Genomic DNA, 22,377 nt, shown 5'->3' on the forward strand with positions numbered 1-22,377 from the left:
TCACATCAAGTTACAGTTATCACTAGGACTTCACAGCAAATAAAACTTTGAACTAATCATGCACAGATCATTATATATACAGTGATAAAAAAATAACGATGTACATTTTCTTGTAAGAAGAAATTAAGTAAATTCTTTGTGCATTTCAGGATTGAAACATCTAACCTATATAAAATTACTTTAAAATATGAAGTAAATATTTAAACCAAAACTTGAGAAATCTTTCGTAATCTGCAATATAGCCTTCTCGTTTCAGATTTTCTTTCTCTGACACAGAACAGATTAGGAACTTTATCCTCTAAGATATTTAATAATAATGTGCAGATATAAAAAAATACGTCCTTTGTGGCAAGCTTGAACATATGTATAATATATTTACAAACCTCCAGAACAAATTAGCATTAAAAAACACAGAAGTAGCAGATTGACATAGTGTTTTATTTAAGCTGTCTGTACGAAGGAAAATAATGTGCATCCCTATCATATACGTGTAAAAATACTAAGGATGTACAGTGTACAAAAACAGTTTCTTGTAGTTATTTCACATCCTTGTGGGTCATATACTTAAGGAAATAAACAGTTTAAGTATGACCAACAGTAATACGGTTTCTTGGGTTCATAGTCGTGTCTGCTTAATATCCTTAACCATATGACTAGATCTTGCATGGATCTAATGAAAGAACTAGCAAGGTCAAGAAATGTCACAAACTCTAAAGCTACAGGGAGGTAATTCAATTACCAATTTAGAGGTTTTTATTTAAATAAATACTTTACATTTCATGCTTGCCTGTAATGCACTACCAGGAGCAAGATAAGGAAATTCTACTGTAGACAGTACAAACAGTAGCAGCAAAGTGTGTACATTGAGGTGTAATATATAGACCCTGCAGTTAGTAAGGAAAGACCTTACTTTTGTACTCTAGGAGAAGCACATGGCCCCTGCAAGAACAGTCAGCTTTAAGAAGCCGCAAGTAAAGATGAAAAAAATGTAAAACAATACTGGAATAAATGTTCTGTAAGCAACAGGAATGTACTGGAAGATGGATTAGTGTGGAAAGCAAAGCCGTGTGCAAAACTGCCAAAACCCAAACAGAAATGACCTATTTCCTTCGAGATGGCTGCAGTACAAGAGGGCATACTGTCTGCCATGGAAGTCAGTACAAGCTGGAGTCAAAGTCTGAAATGTACTGTGCTCAAAAGGCTCATCAAGGTAACCAGCCACCACCACACACTGTCCAAACCCAACTACAACTACAAACAGGCAAAGAAGAGCTTTGAGAGTTTCTCCCAGCACAGCTTGTTAATTTCTCTTTCTTCTATCTCTGACACTGCTATGAGGGAATTCCCCCACCCCCGGCAGCATTAAATGACTGCTGACTCTCTCCATAGCACGAACTCGATCTATGATATTTTGGAAGGCAGATAACACAATACACACTGATTGAAGCCTTAAAAAGTTTTCAGATAATTCGCCCACAGATATTTACTGCGAACTGCACTCTAACTAGCTACACTGTGATGAACCTAGCCACAGGGTTTCTTTCTTCTCAGCACGAGGAAGGGTTGGTCAGAGGCACAACTCCAGTTGGTCATTAGCTATAGGTGCCCTGTGTCAAAAAATTTATTGCTGTTAAAAGCTGGAAAAAAAAGAAAAAAAAGAAAAAAACACCACAGGCATATAACACAGATTTTGAATCACCATAGTTTTAGTCTGTAAGTACGAGGCCTTTGCAGAAAACTAATTAATGCCCGTCTCCCAAGTAATTGGTTATTTCAGTCACTCACTCACTGTGTCAGTACAGACACTTCTACAGACCTGCAATGCATTTACTGTGCTCGCTCTCTCTACAGAGGGATAATTTCTACATGTTTAGTGTTACAAGGAGACAGAATGAGATCCTATGTAGTTAGCATATACATCATGATATATTTCTGACTGATTATCCACCCATTACTAAAGATAAAACACGAAACATGAAAAATTGTCTAAATTAGTCTGCGTCTTTAGCTGCCTTGCTAAAATGCCCATTGGCCCCTTGACTGTCCCAGCATACGCACTGCCAGCAGTGGGCTTCACGCCAGGATACTCAACTTTCCACATCAAGAGGCTAAGGCATCTGCGTATGAACATCTCCTTTCAGACTCACCTCCTCACTCACACAACGCAATCAGTAATACTCTGTGATATCACAGTCTTTGTGGGAGCTAACAAGATACGAACACAGAGATACTTCAAATGATAATCCCATGGAGTCAGGGCTTTCAGGCGCCGTTAGCAAGGGCACGTGCACACCATTACTGCACTGCAAAATATCCCAGCTCCTAGCACCAAAGGGTTTATTATTAAGATTATCATTGCTGAAGATCAAAGCTAAAGCTTGTGCACATGTTCTGTTAGATACAGATCTTCGGAAATGGAAAGACGTTTTCCTGTCAGTGGAGTGTTTCTTGCAATGCTTTAAATTCCATCAATCGGGTACCATGGTCACATGTAACATGCTGGGTTTCGTAACTCTTTTGGTTGAGGACAAACTTTCCTTGAGAATGGCTGATCCCAGAAATTTACTATTTTAATTATTAAAGTGCTTTTCTTGTAATCACTGGGGTCCTCCTTGTTCAAATATGTTTCCTTCATATAGGACAGAAATTTTCTATTGTGCCATCAGGCTTTTACAGTATCTTTATCCTGAATAGAGCACAAGATGTAGCTTTTTTGTTTATTTGTTTTTAACCCTTTGGCACATGAAGTTGGAACTCCTCACCTCCACTGCCAAAGAATTAAAAGACAGTATTTCATTCACAAAAATCTGATTCTAAGCAGTATGTACAATTTCAGAGCCTTGTTAAAATTTCCACATGGGATAAAAGTGCATTATTCCCTTCAGCTTGTACAGTCCTTCCATATATTACAAAATTAACTGCTATAAGCCTGTTCTATCTAAGATGTAGCAGCATTTGCAAACATGACACATACAAACCTTATCTCTAAAAATAAATACTACCGCAGTATAACAAAAAAAAAAAAAAAAAGGAAAGAAAATAAAAGAAAAAAAGAAGAATATTCAGAGTTAAACACCTGTAGAAAAAGCTAATTCACAAACTCAAAAATAAGTAAGGCAAACAACTGTTTACCTTGGTGCACACATTTTGGTGAAAAGCAATACCATTATGCCTGTCTACATTCTTCAGCCATCAGAGGTGATGTATATCATGAAAGAAAAAGAAAAGCATGAGAAAGATGTTATCTGGTGCAAATTATAAGACCCCTAAACAACTTCAACTGCTGCTTTTATGCCTTCATTTCTTGCATGTATAATGTTCGATTCTCCATGATTGCACATGAACCTGGAAGTTCTAAGTGGCAGGCTGGGTGAGCCCAGCCCTTCTGCTTCTTCTGTAGTATCCAACAGTAATTAAAAAATAATATATATATATATTTATATATATCAACAGTTTAAGTCCTTCTCTCAAACGTTTCCCAAGCAAATTCCAGCCAGATGTTAATGACAGAGACCTGCTTCAAGTAATGATATGCCTAACAAAAACCTTGCATATGTACATCACCACCCCTACGTTTTCTTGTTCTAACCAGCACAAACAGATGCAAGAAAATATTATAGACTAGTCTTTTTAGACTAATTACAATTTTGATTCATCTTCTAGAAGAAGATAAGCTGGACCAACACGTTTTCCTGTTTAGCCTCCACTGTGAGGAAAAATAGATGACTTTGTGCACAAAACGTACAACGCTGAAGTAAAGTCATCTACCTTCAAAGAAACTGTTAGTAACTTCTTGACGTTGCTATTATACTGAGACGGTGGGCAGCAGCAATAGCAGGAGAGCATAGAGAGCTACCATATTTCATGCAAAACCAAAATGGATTTTAGGTAGGTTTGGGAAATAACTTTGTTCAATTTGGAATGGTCTCTGAAAGTGCCCCTGCTATCTTAAATAGTATCTAGTACTGGTGGTGATGTTCAGGAATCATTTTCAGTGATAAACCTAAGATGACAGTGAAGCAGCAGAACAAAAAAGTTATTCTCGTCCACTTGCGGAGTAGGAAAACTGGGGGAAATGCGGCCGCCTCTCATTGTCCATGCAGTCCATACCATCCTCGTCATCTGTATTAAGGCAGAAGTTCAAAACATCATTATATTTACTATAAAATTTTATTATTCACCTAACATGCAGCCCATCTTTCAGAGTTCAATGCTGAAGTTAAAGGCTCGAGTTAAAAATACATCTTCATTCACATAAGTTTATGCTCATACAGTAGACTGATGCTCATGGAAAAGATATCCTTTCAGTAGGTCATCACTACAGCAGTATGGGGATTTTTTTTTGTTTATTTATTTATTATTTTATTATGACTATCACACAAGGACTTCAATCACTACTACCCTTTCTAGGCTAATCAAAACACACCAGCACATCTATTTATTGGTAGCACAGAAGAAAAAGAAAAGAAGTCCTTGCTGATTGAAGCAGAGAAGCAGTTTTCATTGCTTCTTAAACTGAGTTCAGAAAATTATAATCTTGTAGACATACTTAAATGCTTCTCCATTTTGAAGGGAGTTAAAAGAAAGCACACCAACAAAATGAACAATTCGTACAAGTTCTTTTTAGTTCAATTTTTACATACAATTATTTAGTAAACTATTTATTTTTACAGTATTTTCTGGGATCAGAGGAAACACGGACTAAGCCAAATTCATAAATATTTTTATTTACATATTTCCTGTATTGCCAATGGAAACCAGACACCAGATGTTGCCTAACTCTGAGCATTTGGATCTGCATTCTCGCATGGATTTTTAAACAGTGTCCTTAAAGACACCTATTGAAATTGTTATCCTAACAATAGATTTATATGCATAAATTTATTGTGATATATGCGGTTTGGTTACTGTAGATACAAGATATACTTTCAACATTTGTGCACTGGTGCTGGCAATCACCCCTATTTTATTATTTTTATGAGCAGGGTGGGTTGTAGCCTTGCACTGTTTCAAGCTGCATCAGTCACGCCATTACTAGAGGCTAAGACAGGAATTTCAGGTAGTTTCCCAGAGTTCTTATTAATTGACCACCCTGAACTCAATAAATTTAAAGCTGAAGTCATGGTAGCATCTTCGTATTTTGTATTGCTTCAACATTTGATGGAGAAATATCCATTCTCATTGCATATGTGGAGTTTTAAGAGATAATGGCTTTATAGGATCGAACCAATAGTCTCTAAATTAATCCAAACTTAAAATTTGTTAAAATTACAAATATGAAAAAATTCTTATATTAAAAATACAAAACTGAACCACTATAAATACAAAACCCAGAAAACTACTCCAGATTTGTTCAGCAACAGAGAACTGTGGCTAAACCTGAGAATCCTAATCCACCCAAAAATGAGCTAGCTCTATGACAGGATAATCAATCTTAATTACAGTATTTCCTGCCTACTTTTATGATCCTCCTTTTCCTCCTTTCTCAACCCCCCAGTTAAAAAAAAATAAAAAAATAATAAAAAAAAATCTCACTTAGAAAGTGAATTCATTCAAGAATTCAGCAGCAAGACTTTAACTATGCTTTAGCACTAGCTTGGTAGTAACTCTGTTAAGCCCTAGCTTGTCCGATTCCTGTGTGTGCAGTGGAAGATGAAGAAATACAAACTGTGGTGGAGTGAAATTCACTCCTACAAAGAAGGTCTGTGCAAGCCTCAGTGCACTGATTACATCTATATTAATAACTTCTTTAAGTGCTCAGAAAAAGCACAGGACTTGTTAAGAAATTCAATTTTCAAGTAATGGATATCAACACAAAAGGCATCCACTCATCTCTGTCAGTTTGGCGTGGGGAAGGGATTGGTTTTTTCTGGGGGGTGGGCAAGCAGGAAGATGAGGCTGGGGATTGGTGGGGTCTATGAAGTACTTTAAAATATGTGTGTCTCACTAAACTTAAACAACCCACTGAAATCAATAGCAGTCTCCAAGGAGGGTCTATATTCCAATTTACTTTGCTGAACTGGGACCTTTACTGACACCCAGCAAACATTTGAAGCTGGTGTTTTCCCTAAGGAAAGAACTACAGAACTGTGACCTATGTTAAATAATAGTAATAATATAACAAACAAACAAAAGCATGTCTAACATCTAATATTTCAAGCTTTGTAATTATTCCTTCTTCAAATGAAGACTGTTTTTGAGAATTTATTTACACACTTTCACGTGAAGATTTTTGCTAGTAAGCTTTTCCATTCAAACAAAAGAACTTTCATACATAGTGCTTTATTATAAAGCGATTATTTTTAAGTTATGCTTATGTATAATTTTTGACTTACATTTTTCAGGCGGCGTTATTGTAATAGTCTGAGCTGTAAATTCTTCATCAAAATACCTGGTGTCTGTCTCAGATGTCACTTGAGGTTTAAAAGGAGGTACAAGCTGAAAGGGACCAAGAAACAAAACAAAATTACTATACCTAAAGCCAACCAAATTACTACCAAGAAAGGAATTAAAGTTTTAATTTAAGTTGTTTTTTTTCTCTACGCCCTAGGTCAAACAAGAAGTTGCAAGAGGGTCCAACAAGAGACAGCTGAGTCTCTAACTCCTAGTAAGAGATACATGTCATTAGAATCAATCCCAAAAATACTAGTTCAGAATCTAGCTAATAGCAAGATAAGGCTAAATTCAAAGTATCACTTTCACATGACTTGCAGATTAATTGAGCTGCATAATTACCTAGAAACTCTTTGGGCCGTTTCAATTACCTACATAGCTGTCAGGCAAAGGCACCTCCAGGTACTTGCCAGACCTGCGTGGCACGAACAGCTGAGGCAAAAGGGACAGCACAGAGGGTACAGTAAGCACACTGCATTCCGTTTTTCAGCAGTAAGGCTGAGAACTTACCTTTAAAATAAATCATGTAAATGTGAAAATAAATTTTATGTTTGAAAAAGGTCAGTTCATACTTAAGTAAGGTTCCTGAACCCAACATTTCTGGATCTGATCCTGTCCCCTACTTCCACAACACAGTGCAGTGCTTCCCAGCAGCAGGTAACTGGTATTTGCTCACTGCTTACAGGCAGCGCTCCCTCACATCAGCCTCACCTTAAACCTTCTCCTCTAAAAGAACATCCTACAGGCCACAGGTTTTAACTGGAAGGCACATTGACTATGGGATTTCATGCTGTATTGTGCCAGTCCAAAACTACACAGCAGGTTAATATATATGATATTGTAATGCAGTTCATGGAAGGGAAGCATTTTGGTCTGTAACTTGGAGCCCTTCGGTGTTATCCACTCACATACGACTTAAAATGCAAACCCTGAAGACAGCATATCCATTTCCCTTTCTACATAAGAGCTTAAGTTATGGCTCACTGATGTTATCAGACCTTGTGCGTGTTTTTCGCTAGTTTCATTTTATTTCTGTCAACTCCAGAACACCAACACTGAGCAAGTAAATTGTTAATTTTACCCCACATAGGAAGCAAAGCTGCTGTTAACCTCCTCCTCCCACTAGGCTCAATGCACTAGACTCATTTCATGACAGAAATGATGTACTTTAAGAAGCTGTCTTTTGATAATCCCTTTTTATGGTAGTATGAGTCTTCGTTATTTTACTATGTTCAATGCATATTTTAAAGACTTTTTTACATAGCTAGCCTGTCCTATCAGGGCCATATTGTGCATATGTAGTGCTATGCCTTTATAGCACTATGTAGTGCTATAAAACCAGCCAAGGAAAGACCTTGTTCAAGAAAGAATAGATCTCTATCCAGAAAATTATGTAATGAAAAAGACAAGACAGGCAAGGTAAGATCATAATATATAGCAATGCATGGATTTGCAACTGAAGAGGAAAAAAGTAATGCATCAGCTGGCAGGTTCTTCCTTAAAAAAATTCTGGCTAATTACTGATTTACTCTTCTTTTTTTGTCCTCTCTTTTTTGTCCACTGAGATCAACAGGCTTTGCTATGATGTTAGTAAGGGAAGTACAGTACTCAGGACTCTTCAGGAACAAGTGACTACAACAATAATTTCAGTCAGGCTTTACAAGCACCACTAACACAAATGTCACCAGCAACAAGCACATTCTGTAACAGGAGGGGGTTTGGTCCTCCCATGCCACACTCGGTAGCCAGACTTCCAACTGTTTAATAGGAAACTCTTTATCAACGCCATTCAGTAAGTCAGCGGCTATGCCACAAGTCTGGGGAAGTGAAACAAGAAAAACAAACAGAACTCCAGTCTATAACCAGAAGGGAGGAACCTGATGCAGATTTATGTCACTGGTGCTACGGGATTCAGTCATCTTACAGAAGTACCTTTCATACTTGAGACATGAAAAGCAGTAGTGGGCTTCAGTGGCTGTAAACACAAACCCTGCAGCCACGTGGCTGGTATTTACACAGGCTGTACCTTCACGTACACCAACACTGACAGCCTAGGGGAAAGAGAAAATGGCAGCTGAGAGCAAGAGGCATAAACACAACACAAGAGAGAGCAAGAGGAAGGTATTTTCTCTCTTCCCACATGCTCTGCCTCCTTCTCAGCACCACCTTCCAAGCTGAGAGGATAACCAGAGACAGGGTTCATTCCCCTCGACCTGCTCTAACCCCCCACACCAGAACAGCCAAGCCTAAAGTCTCAGAGTCGCGCTGCAGGGGCCTGCTCTGCCCTCACATACACACCTTCCCCTCCAGAGATAAATTCCCTCTCTGACCTCCACATAATTGCTGAGATACCTTCAACACAGACTCCCCAATTTAAAGGGAGAGCCTCTAAAATAATTTACCAGTTGCTGCACAATTCCTGTCAAGAAAAAAGGAACTGGCATGCAGTGCTTGCGTATCACCTCCAGAAGAAAATGGAGCAAATGGGATAAAGTGCTTTCCTTACATCCTTCCACATAAAGCAGGAGCAGGGAGCACGGTACAAATGATGTGCACAAGTGCACACAGAAGGACACTATACCTCCACAATACAGTCAGGAGATTAGAGGCAGAACCATTCATGTGAGACAGATTTTGTAAGCCATGTCACCAACATGCCAGGCCATGCTACAGAAATTTGGCAATTATGTTTCTGGAGGGATGCCACCTTTGTTCATTAATTGTCAGATTTTATTTAAAAGCAGAAAGTAAAAATCTCCCAAAATTTCAGCTGTAATGAAACTGTTAGAAAGATGAATAAGATGCAACTGCTGCAGAGATAACCACTTACACTGACACAGGGCCTGAATAATAACATAGAAATTTCTCCATACAGCCCAAAAGCTTTAAGCTCAGAGGCTCAATGACAAAGAACAATGCACACAACACTGAGTACATCTCTGATGATCACAACATGAAGATGTCTCTCTATACCCAGTGACATTTTGTGCTGTGATGCCACAAGGACATGGCATCTAGCCGCTCTCACCACAGCTTCTCCCCACTTCTGACCCAAGAAGTCAGAAAGTCCAAAAGGAGAATGTGAGCACTGCGAGGCACACAGGGTAATGGGTGGCCAAAAGCAACAATACCAGCTTCGGTTAAACTCTGCCTTGTCAGTCTGTGCAAGGCTTGTGGTGCTCAGTCCTGGTCCTGGCTGCCTATCTTCACCTCGTGACAATTTGCCCTCTCGTAGCAGCCTGGTCAATTTCAGGAGGAGGACACTTGACCAAACAGGAGAGTTATACATGTTCAGCACTCAGCAGTTGCCTCTAAGGACCAGAAGTACAGACCACGTGTGTTCATGTGTTACACACACACAGAGATGTATATGTACATACATACACATGCGTACAAATAAAGAAATGAAAAACCAAATTCAGCAGTGAGTTAATGGCTATAAGAGTTGATGTTTAAGACAAATCCTATTTCGCACCTGTCAGTCTGAATGTACCTCAGCCATTTCCAAGGTTTGATATTAGAAATGACAGCAGAAGCAGTATCAAATTCTCAGTATTTTTACTACTTCCAGGGAGTGGCATTCCCACCTGGCATCCATCAAGAGCAGCATGTGAGGACCACCACTGTTTTTCCACAATTCAGGACCTGGGAAACTTGACACCCATCTCTTGGGGGAACAAAAGGGGTAGATACAGTACCTGACTACTGCATTCATGAGGATGAACAGACAGACTGTGCTACACCTTCAGCTTTTTCACTCTGACTAAACAACTTTGCAAATACTTCAGTATGAGAGAAAATAGGTAACTTTATTAGCTCAAAGATTATCAGACAGGATCAGTTTGTCTTGGATTGCACAGGAAGTGGCTGAAGCTACTTCAGTGACTGTGATGGACCTGGCCTGTCAAATGAAAATTGCAGTGTGATCTTCCTTCTCCTTCTAATTTAAAAGGAATTTTCCTTCCAAAGACTCAAAATTAACACAATCATAAAAATCTCATCCACCAACAGCCTACAGCTGAATAATACTCTGAGATGAGTGTTAAAGGCATATGAGGTGCAGCTATACACCACCCCCACTGAATTACCCAAGGTATTTAAATAAACTAAGTAATTATTTTATAACCACAAAACTCACAAACACACTAATTCTTTAAGTATCATATAAATATTAAGAAGTAAGCACTGCTGTCCTGTTTCAGTTTTTAATCATGAGGAATAACTGTTTGACTTTTATGTATGGTTCAACTTGAATATGACATTGTGAGCTGTCCAATTAAAAAAAAAAGCACTGTTGCATCCCAACATGTTTTCCTCTTTACTAATGAATTACAATGTACGAGATGAATTCTGCTTTTCTCACAGCTTATGTATTTTGAGAATGTATTATAAAAATAACTACAAAACAGATATTTTAATAATGCCTTGTATTGTCATCATATGCTGTATTTCAACAGTTGCCATCTAGTTTATTATTCAGGTCTGACATATGTCAAAAATTGTGTCAAATGTTACAGTTCTTTCTGGCTATGAAAGTTAATTATGTATTGGTAGTTAAGTGCTCATAATCTGATGTCCAGGAATCAAACTTCCTTCTCTGTTAACCTTCCCTGGAGAGCTATGTTACCAAACTGCAAAACTGTTATTCTCAAGAATCAAGCAGAGGAGACAGATGAGACTAATGAGAATGGCAGAACACGTGCATAACACGGCAAGAAGAGAATGGGGTCACGTCACTGCAACACACCTTTGTGTTTCATCACAGGCAGGCTTGGCTTTAAGTGCTGAAAACATGTCACAATTCTCAGACTTCCTAACTTAAAGAAATATGTATTTGCATTAACAGACTGGATAATTTACTAAATGACATTCCAAGTAAACAGCCTATTTTCACATAAACTGAAATTCATTATATAAATGAATATAACAACCAAATACCACAATAAAGAACCTTAAAAGGACACTAGCAAAGCCTGTCTCAAAATCTGACTTTTTTTCTGATGCATATCTGTCAATGTGTTTCCTCATTTATATCTTCTAAGCTCCCTTCAAAGCAAATAGCTGGTGATCCTAAAAATCATGCAGAGATACAAAACCAAAACACAAAACCTTTAGCTCAGTTTTCAACAATAGGCTGTCAACAACACTTTAAATAAAAATATGTAAGTTCTTTAAAGTACTGGTTTTCCTTTCCTAATGATACCCTGTGTCCTTTTTCTGACGCTAGCTCAGTTACCAAAGGAAAAAGGAGCTGATGAGCACTCTGTCAGTCTGTACGTCCTTCCATAATAAATTCTGAATGGTTGGGCAAATGCACCACGATGGAGCAAAGACAAAGACCACAAAATTACTGAGTTGAGCTCACTGAAGAGAAGAGCCATCCCCAGCTGCATCCCACCCCCAAACTGGTTTCCACTGAGGGCAAGACAGTGACCGGAGCTGAGCATCATGCTGCTCAGCAAGTACTGCCATGGGGACTGGCTCCTCTGCCCCATGCGGGTGGCCAAGCCAAAGGACAGCAGGGAACCAGGAATAGCCTACAAGCCCTGGTAGGAAACCAACCATATGTGCTGTGGGGTTGGAGGTGGTCTCAGACAGCCTGGAGGAGGCAGATCTGGGGTTTTAGTGCAGGGGGACACACCACATCATCGGGGAGGTTGCCCACAGTTGAACCCAGTTTTTCCAGCAGCTGATAAGGCAGAGGGAAGTCACGAGCCTTAGGGCTACAGCAGCAATGGCTTGTTTAAGGATCAGACACCCTTATGTTATACTCTCCTCTTTGTAAATTCAAGCAGCTGGGCAAAGGGGTGGTAATCAATCACTAGCTGTGCACGTACAGTTTATAGTATCACTGGAAACACAATGAAAAGATCAGACTGGTTAGCAGCTTTCTGATCTTTTTACTACTTTGCATGGCAACAACACAAAAGCAAGCAACAAGGGTCATTTCTACAGGCTTTATTACACAGCAGGTAATTGTGCCAAAATAGTACGACTCAAACAGCAACTGCTTAGAACCAGATGTTGGCATTTTCATATTTCCCTCCTGCCCCTTCCCTTAAAATCTGATACACGAAAGCACTTAAATACGTATTCAGCATTGTAGTTATGTCGCAGATTTTGCCAGACCTGAACCCTGAGCTTTAATCATGGGATTTCATCATCTGTTGTGGTTGTGCCTTAACTAAAGCAAAAGCCGTCACAGCTGGAGGATAAGGAACAGCTTTGTGCAGCTGTCCGACCTCATGCTGCTGTAAGAGAGGTGCCTTTGGCAGCACTGCTCCATCAGTCTTCAGCGAGGTTGGGCACCTCAGCTGCAACCACTGCTGCCACTTGCCCCTACTCCTCTCCCAGTACTAACAAAGAAATTTGCTCCAGGAATAACCAGAGACACTAGCAGAAATCAGATGATATATGCAACTCAGCCCAAATTCCTGCATAGCTTCCTCCTTTTTTCATCCAGATTACATGCAGAAGGAAACCCAGAATTCGCTAAAAGGTCTGGATCTCCTCTAACATGAGGCTACCCGAGTGCTTCAAGCTGCATGCCTGAAGACATACCCAAATTCCTACCTTTAAATTAATGCCCATGTGTTTTTTGTTCAGTGAAAGATCCTAGACAGAACATCTGACAATTTTAGAATATTTTTGCAACCCAAATAAAAATACTCTAAAACTGTTCTTAAATGAGTAACAGAGAAATGTCAAAAAGCTTCCTGATTCTAGCTAAAAATAAAACAAATAATTTATTTAGAAGTATACGGGCTTTTGAAGTCTTCAGAGTTTGCCAAACTATTCAATTTCTCATACTCATGCACAGAGATGAAAACTCATCAGGGTTGAGCTGATCACAGGAAGAACCTGGCACAGATTGCTCTCTTTCATATGCCCTCATGATTTTTCTGCCAAAAATAAACACATCTGATCGCAAATGCTAAGTACTATACATTTTTCATTTAAAGGCAACGACCTTCTCTGCTCCAGTGTACCATGCAACATTTTATTATCATTGTGAAGTACCAAATTAGTTGAATTAGTTAGCAGTATCAGAGAGCTAATAATTCTGTTTGACCATTTGGATCCATTTGACCTGACAGAGCTGCTGTTCGTTGCATGAAACACTCCAAGTTTACAGACAGAGAATTCTGTCTCTAATCACACCAGTAAAGAGACACCCTTGTAAGTACAGTGATGTCCTTAATCTTGAGTAAAAATGATAAAATCAGTGGCACAACAGCACAGCATGCACATGCACAAAACCATTCCCCAGAAACTACTTGAAATCCACATGATTTTTTGGTTTCCATTACTCTGAATGTGAACTTCAGTTCTTTCGTTACTAACAGAAACACATGCCTGAAATGCAGCCAGAAAATTACAGTTTCATGGTGCATAAACCTCAAACAAGAATACTGTGAAATACTTTTACTATGCAAATAATTATATCAACTATAAATTTAATCAAGTGACCCTACTACTAATAATAAACAGCAACAGAGAAACAAGCATAAAGGATAAAGCTATTTGAAAATCAAATGTGTTTGATGCATACTCCTGAGTTATTTTAGAAATTGTATCACACACCAAAATCTCAAAAATATTCACATAAGCATTGTAATAAAAATGCTCAGTTAAAGTTCATTAAGCTTATTATTATGCTTGAAGTTTACATTTCCGAGCACAGTATTCCACTCTGCATACTTCAGAACTGGTAAGACAGTGCGTGCACAGGAGGAATGACTGTATACCTCAACCAACCAGACAAATGGCTTCATAATAGCAATAAAACTATTTTTGAATTAAACAGAAAAATGTACTGTCAGAAGTAGTTTTAATGAGCTATTTTACCCATAAAGAACACATTGTATGCCAATACTGCACAAAAATAATTCCTGTGGTCCTTGAAGTTAACTGAGGAAATCCAATTCATTTTTTACTATCAAATTTAGTTTCTCAAAGCAGCAGTGGACAGAGTAAACAAAGAGTGACTGCAATTTCTCCAGTTATAACACTCCAACAAGCCATATCCACCTCCACGAGCATAAAGGCATACATAATACCTACGTTTATGTAGAAGCAAAATACCTCCATTTATTTTAATTGCTCAGAATAAGATCATGACTGTAAAGCACTTGCCATGTTGATTTGGAAAGATTTGAAGCACATGCTTTTAAGTTAAGAGTATATATATTTTCTTAACTGAATTTGATGTTGAACACAGTGTAGAATTGAGAACTCAGTTTCTAATGCAAAACAATTACGAAATCTTTCTCAACAGAGGAAGAGTAATGTAACAGTTTTTTCTTTCTCATTCAATCATAGCACGTGTCAATCCAACCAATTCCAGGTCCTCAACTTCCATTTTCAGATTTTATCCTCAAATATTTCTCTACAATGTCCTTACTCAACCAACCAGTAACCTAATCAATATACTTGTCCTGATTATTTATTTTCAAGGTTCTTGAAACATCATGATACTGCCAGGGAAAAATCACACTTGTATCAAGTAACTTCAGAGAGTACCATATTTTGTATCATAATATAAGGTTCGCATTTCAATTCTGGTATTTGTCAGAGAAATACCACACCAACAACCACACATTTTTAAAATCCCAGTTCAACAACAACTGAAAAAACAGTTTGTAGCATTGACATTGGAGCATAAACATATTCTGCTCATTCGTATGTCTTCCATTTTCCTTTTTTTTGAACAAAGCAAAAGAGGAGAAAAATTTTAAAATTACGCAGCTCAACTGGCAGATTAACAATATATAACAGTTGGAAAAAAAAGCACAGAAAAAAGACTTCATCAAAATAGAAGGGTTTTATAGCAACAAGAAACTTCTTACACAAGTACTGAGATAAAATCAGCTTATGTATATAAAAACAACTTAAGTCAAACTGAGTTTCACTACTTAGTAAGATAAATTCATTTTCTAAAATCATTCTCTAAGTGTTGATCATTACGGGAACAGGACTGCGTTTAGACAAAACTGTTCAAATCCAATTCCCAGTACTCTCTTTCTCCACAAGCTGTTTTGGCTCAGAAGTATAATGCTGTTTTAATTTTCCTATATATTTCTCTAAAAATTAGTTTGAAAAAAATATCTACTTAAACATAAATAATCAGAAAGTAGATTTTTGCTTTCAATCTCCCCATTATAAAATTTCAAAAAAAAAAATCAATATTTCAATAAAAGGCAGAAATAAAATTCAGGATTTTTTATTTTTTATTTTTTAACATTTTCTTGATTCATACACCTACTTTTCTCTTGAACAACCAGGAATAAAAAAAGTAAAGGAAAAAAATGGACGTTACCATAACAAAAGAAAAGTCTTTGCTGAGTTTAGTTTGGTTTGCAAAATTTATTTTTGGTCCAGTGGCAAATTGAAAAATGGAAGATTAAGTAAGTTCACCTAGTTCAGAATAATTATTTGCATGTATTAACATGAAAAGTTGCAAAGAAAAATGTGGTTCCAAAGAGCAACGGTTCTATGACTTATCAGTTGAAACAATCTAACAGAAGCCAGATTATTCAATGTCATATAAAAACATACCTTTTTATCATATACATCTTGCCAGTTTACTCCAGCAAAGAAACTATGACGCATGATTTCTTTTGCATCATCTGGGCCTCCACCAAGTCTAAAGAGAGAATTTTAAAAATTATATTAAACAATCATTACTCTTAAAAGGAAATTAAATTGCTTTAATTGTTAGAAAAATGACAACTTCTGAATATCCAGGAACAACTCTGACCTATTTAATATGAAATTCTCACTTGTTTAATATGAATTCAGGTGATATCAAGATAAAAAGCAGTAACAGAATTGTCCAAACCATATTCTGTTCTATTTGATTATTCCAATTACGGTGTTCATTACTGTCCACAATCAGTTTTTAATAAACCACTCATTTAAAAGACATAATTAACTTTAGTTTTCTTGAAAGACCAACTGAAGTTCTGGCACTATTAAAAACCATAACCAACCTAACAGCACTGACACAAAATTTTGCCAGGGAGGTGCCAAGCACTGAATCAGTAATGATTCACACATCATTTTTATACAGTGTTCGCTGCTGTTGCATCTGGGTGCTGTAACAATTAACCAATTACCATAAAATAGTCTCAATCTGAGTCAATTAGTATAAATTAATAAATTGTAGGCCTGCTGAGAAGGTTATTTAAAGGCCATTGTAAATAACCACAATATTCACTGTGGCCCATAGCTTGCCAAAGCCAGACTCTGGCAAATCATCTTAGGAGGTGAATTCCACATACTTTGAGAGAACTTGCACGGGGTGATTTGAGCTCATGTAAGCAGTCACTGCTGCCAAAAGAGGAGGGTCCCACACCTGCCCATACCTCTCCCCTCTCACTTCCAACTACAGCATCGTTTTGATCATAATACTCACTGGAGTCCGAGAGCTGAGTCAGCTCGCTAATGTGGAAAAAAACAAACCCTACAACAAGAAAACAAGAACGAACTGGCTTTTTTTGTTGTTGTTGTTGCTTTAGCAAATCAAATTTGACTCAAAAACATTCAGTGAGCTCCCTTAAGCTGTTGTTGGTGGAGATAGAGCCACACATCCAGGGGAAGGAACCTCTGCCCCCTTTCAACAGTTGTTGGACTTCAGGACTGCTCAACTTTCATCTAACTTCTTCCCAAGTCCAGCTATCCTATGGTCTAACTGAAAGAAGTTGCAACATGAAAAAAAAAAAATAATAATAATTTTAAGTGAACAAACAGCCCATAATTGTTAAATACTAACAAGGAGAATGACACAGGCAGTTTGTGTTTCATTAAAATGAATTGCTAAAGATATAAAGAAAGTTTTTAAAGCAACCTTTTAAGATAAATTCCTCTCTAATGCATTTATAGCAAAGAACAATAATTTGCAAAATTACAGAAGCATTCTGGACAACTACCTCAGTCCTGTAGTGCCTGGGTATGAAGTTATTCTCATTTCCATGCAGTATTTTTCTTTGTTTCTCAGCTATCCATTACAAAATTTGCTACATCTCCACTAAGCATCCAAATCTGCAGTCTCCAGACTTCTCTCAGTATCTTCCCATCCAGCTGCTCAGAGAAAAGCTGTGCTGCGGTTAACCTTTGTGCTCCTACCCTATTTATCAGTAGCTAGCACCGGAACTTGGATATGAATAAGCTTGTAAATATAAGTCTGTAATAAACACTACTGTCTGCAAAGATTAATTACAGGGAAGTATCTACAATTCTAAAGGTTAATATGTTTGATGGCTCAAATTGTTTGGAGGTTAAAATGCACTAGGAATTACTACAGAGATAAATTTTTACTTTACTTTCCATGTATTTATTTGGCTGGTCACAATTTGCTTTTAGTACATGGAGTAAATTTAGTTAAAACAGATATTGATGGGCAGCAATGGAAAGGCTGAATTCTTGTACTGTCCTGGCTGCTACACCAAGCTCAGTGCAGCTGAGTCCCTCAGAGGTACATGGTGACTGGTCCTGCCCTGAGTGCCAGCAAGCATAAGCCTGCTACCGAAAACTTGAGTACAAACTGAGGATGAAGGAGGACTAGAGAAGTGAGAAGGACACACAGAAGAATGCCTGCAGCCTAAGGGACCAAGAAGACCAGGAAGACTGGGAAAAAGAGACAAATCTCACTCATTTACAGAGACAGAGATTTGTTTTGGAACCAGAGGGACTGGACGCTGCTGGCCCAGTGCAGGAGGCACTGGAAAATAGATCACCTAGACAACAATCTTCCAGGAAAAAGCCCACAACAAAGAGGTGTAGGCAGCAGCTGGGTGATGCTTGCTTCCAAACAACTTACATCTCACACATAAGATGTATTATCTAACAAGTTTATAGTTTACGTGATCTAATACGTCTTCTTTTTACGTGCTTTAATAAAACTTAGCTGTGGCAGCTTTTACATGTCTTCAGGCATGATCACTTCCAAGAAAAAGTGGTTTATTCCCATTAAGCATTATAGCCAACTCAGGGCTAATTCATATTCTGAAAAGCAATCTAGAGCACTCCCTTTGTTCCAGTACAAAATCTAAACCTGAAAAGATCTGACTTTGTTGTGAAGGATTAAAAAAGTATTCTCTTCCACATCCCTTTTCTCCTTTTGCTTGTTAAACTCACTGTTGTATATTATTGCTGCATTGAAAAAGTGGAACTCTGAGGCTGTGTGGAACTCTGTCTGGCTGTGTATGGCCCTTTCCTATGACTGAAAGATCCTTCAGTCAGGAAGACCAGGCACCACTGGCCTACATTACCCATTATAATCAGAGTATTTACTATCACTGTATACCTAAGTAATTTTACTTACCGCTTATTTGGATCTTTTATCAGTAGGCCTGAAAGTAATGATTTTGCATCTGCAGATAAAGTTCGAGGAAATTTTATGTCTTCCATTAGTATCAGTTCAAATAGTTTCTCATGATCTTGGTTGTAGAACGGTAATCTTCCGCACATCATTTCATACATGACAACACCTAATCCCCACCAGTCCACTGCGCGACCATAGTCATTATCTTCCAACACCTACGACAGAAATCAAAGCCAACTGTAATACACGTGTAATACACGCACTACTTCAGGCATGATAATTTCAGTCTATTCAATGCATCTCTATATGAATGTGTTTTCTTCTATACCATGCAATAAGGTTCATTATGTTCCATGAAGTAGTCCGAAACAGCTGAACTGTACTAGTGCATAGAAGTACGGCAACATTTATACAATATTATGTTTACCACGATACTGTATGTTTATATGATATGATCACAGAAATATAATGCTTATATCATTTGTTAATATGATAATGCCTCCAATGTTGTGTGTCTTATCTTAAAAATAGTTACTCCACAGTCCTCCTCTCAGGAGCTCTAGAGAATCGCAATAAGGAATCTAAACAGTATCTCTTGACCTCTTTATACTGAATTACAGAAATAGAAGCAACATAACAACAGCATAGACTCAGAATGAGTCTGTATAAGGGATAAGGAAACTAAAGGTTACTGTATGTATACATACATAGTTCTGTGCATTACTAGGTGATCACACCCTTTCACTCAAAAGTCATAAAAATTAGAAGTTCATAAATGGTAACAGAGGGCACTACAATGGTGTGTGCCTAAATTGCCAGTATTTGCTGTAGAAATGTATTTTAAAGAGGCAAAAACCTTAAAACAAGAAATTAGATGTAAATAATGAGCAGAAAGAAAGACCAAAGAAATGCACCTAATATAGATGAACTCTATAAAGAATTAAAGAATATTCCGTGGTTTCTGTATCACTAAAAGGCAGCTTCTGAAAAGCAGCATACACGACTGATTAAAAAACATAAACTAATCCACAGAAAACAAATGCCTTTTGCAACACACCATTGCAGACAACAAAAACGACCAAGAGCTTATCCCGATTCAAACAGGAAGACACACAGAAACTGTCATTAAGATACATGCTAGAGAAAGCCTGGTGATGTGTAGTAACACCTTCAGGCTTCAAGGAATAAGGCAAACTCTAGAAGATCAGAAATAAACTTTTTCCATGAGCATATTATATTGTGACTCTCTAAAAAGCATAAGAATACTTCCAATAGTTTTCTGTGAAGCAAGGGCAGACACAGACCTCACCTATCGGGGGACACCAAGTGGCCATGACCACATCGTATCATATGAGGACATGCGCACTACACCAGCCAGTCCTAATATGGGGTGTAGAGCTCATTTATCTGCCTCTCCTTTTTCTTCCACAGTGAAACCAAGTCCTGCTCTGAAGTATCTCCTACGTGCTATTAGTAGAACATACATCTGATTCAGTACGGCAATTTTGACAATCCCACGGTAATTAATGCATTCATATTCCTAGTTTTCACTGTCCTTAAGGATACGTAGTAGAAACATGATGAAAAGAAGTGTATTGCAAATCCCTCTTGTGTATATATGATTAAAAAATCATAAATATTAACACATTAACACATACTATTTACAACTGTGCCAAAACACACAGACTCGTTACATCATTGATATTTCTAAATAGAGGGTGAAATTTTGGAAAGTGTAAAACACAACAAATTATCTGAATAAGTACATATGACAAAACCAACTAAAATAACTCCTGCATTTTAAAAATAATTAAACATTCTATGAGTTTCAGAATACTGCAAGCTATTTGCTGAAAAAAATTATATGAAATCTGTGTCACTGGGTCTTTAAATCACCATTTCTTCTGCCACAGAATAAAATTATATAAATATAAATATAAATATAAATATAAACATTATATATTTTTAAACATTTATATATTTTTTCTGATACATGTGTTACCACTGTTATTATTTCTCCTATTTGTACCATTAGCTATTTTTTTCTTTTGAAGTTACTAAAATACGTAAAATTGTGAGGCAGTGGTAGATTCTTTTTACAAGCAAGCTGAGGTGTGTTTTGCACATACAATTTACAAAAGAAGGCAACAGGAACATAAAACATTTCATTCTCTGAGCAAGACAAATCACATGCCCAACAGCTAAAGCAAACTGTATCTGGGGCTTTACCTAATTTATGCAGGACTTTACCTAATAATAATAAAAAGTATGAGCAACCTTTTGCTGCATTCCCACAACAGCAACAAAACAGTGGTACAAAGAAAGAGCCAAATGTGATTTTTAACCTCTTTTTACATAAAATCATAAAAAAGCATAAAAGCTGGATTAACTGCCACCCGAACCCGCATATCACCAGCCGGGTTCTCATCCCCAGCTGGCAAAACTGGCAACTCTTTATTTTTGTTTAAATACCTGGTTTACAGCCAGCCAGACCAGCAAGAGCATCAAAAGGGTTTCGTTTAGGCAAAAGGAAAACAGCCTGAAAACAGTGTAAATAAAGGAAACTGCATCTCAATTTATTTTAATATAAATGGAATAAAATGGCGCTTAATGTTTTCACAGTAAATACACACAACTATTTTCTTTAGGACATTTCTATTCCTCATGGTGTTAAGAAATCCCAGGATTTCTGGACTGTGAGAAATCAATGAAAGTGTTGGAGTCCAACAGCTCCTATGATGAAATCTATACAATTACAGTAGGCACAAGAACGTGTCTATATGCACACGTCTATAGCATTACAGGGTCCTTTTCAAACAATTCTTCGAGTTTAGGGATTTGGTTTTAATTACACTGAACACAGGACAAGAAAGCTTCAGCCCAGTGCTAAACAAACATGACACAGTTGCATACTCTGTACCTGTGAGTAATTAAAACTTTTGCATATCAGGAGGCAGATGCCTGCTTTTAGAAATGTCTCCTGAGGTTGTGAGGGCTGGCGAACAGCTATTGCTCTCCTCCAGTATATGTGGGGTACTCTTGTATACAGGGGGTGCCAGTCTAAGCACCTGGCCAGCCTCAGCAGAAATGTTGGTCTCAGACTTTGTACACTGCCCTCTAAAGCAACCTCCATCATCTCCATCCAATTCCTGTTCCCCTGTAAGGGCACACAAATCTGTCTTTAAGACAATGCACTATCCTAACAACCCACTTCCTTCACAGTTGCAGCAGGGTAGGCAGCAGGACCACCAAAACTATCATAAAAGGCACATGCTCATCTACTCTGATACTTGTTACAAACCAATATGTTGTTTTCTAAAGGTATCAAACAGAAGGATCACATGGAACTCATAAACTACAGACAGAGCAGCTATACTGAGTACATACTCCAGTCAGGTGTATTTTCATGTACAGATGAAGTTTATATGCTTTCTTCCCCCAGATTAAAATGGTCAAATCATTCAAGTATACAACTTCTCTTCCTTCATCTGCCTCTTCTACCATTACACATAAGGTATGAAAATTCCAAGCCACCTCATCAAGATCTAGTGGAGGTTTTAGGAGATGAGAGCTCCAGTGTGATGTGATTTCAGTGCCTGGATAACGTTCATAGTCACTCATCCCTATTTTACACCTCACATCCAGCACTGTACCAGTGA

General features: G+C 37.7%; 1 protein-coding gene across 2 annotated transcripts in view; it reads right to left on the reverse strand.

The window, feature by feature from the left end:
- Window positions 1-3,039: 3,039 nt before the first annotated feature.
- AKT3 (AKT serine/threonine kinase 3) overlaps window positions 3,040-22,377 on the reverse strand; it is a 150,974-nt gene continuing 131,636 nt past the window's right edge. For both annotated transcript variants that reach the window (XM_032185287.1, XM_032185288.1), the window contains exons 11-14: window positions 18,719-18,933; window positions 15,952-16,039; window positions 6,336-6,438; window positions 3,040-4,122 (exon numbers count right to left, since the gene is read on the reverse strand). In XM_032185287.1, the coding sequence (XP_032041178.1) occupies window positions 4,037-4,122; window positions 6,336-6,438; window positions 15,952-16,039; window positions 18,719-18,933 (492 nt within the window). In that variant the 3' untranslated portion in view covers window positions 3,040-4,036. The remainder of the gene's footprint in view (window positions 4,123-6,335; window positions 6,439-15,951; window positions 16,040-18,718; window positions 18,934-22,377) is intronic.

Source organism: Aythya fuligula, chromosome 3 (assembly GCF_009819795.1).
Source record: "Aythya fuligula isolate bAytFul2 chromosome 3, bAytFul2.pri, whole genome shotgun sequence".
NCBI lineage: Eukaryota > Metazoa > Chordata > Aves > Anseriformes > Anatidae > Aythya > Aythya fuligula.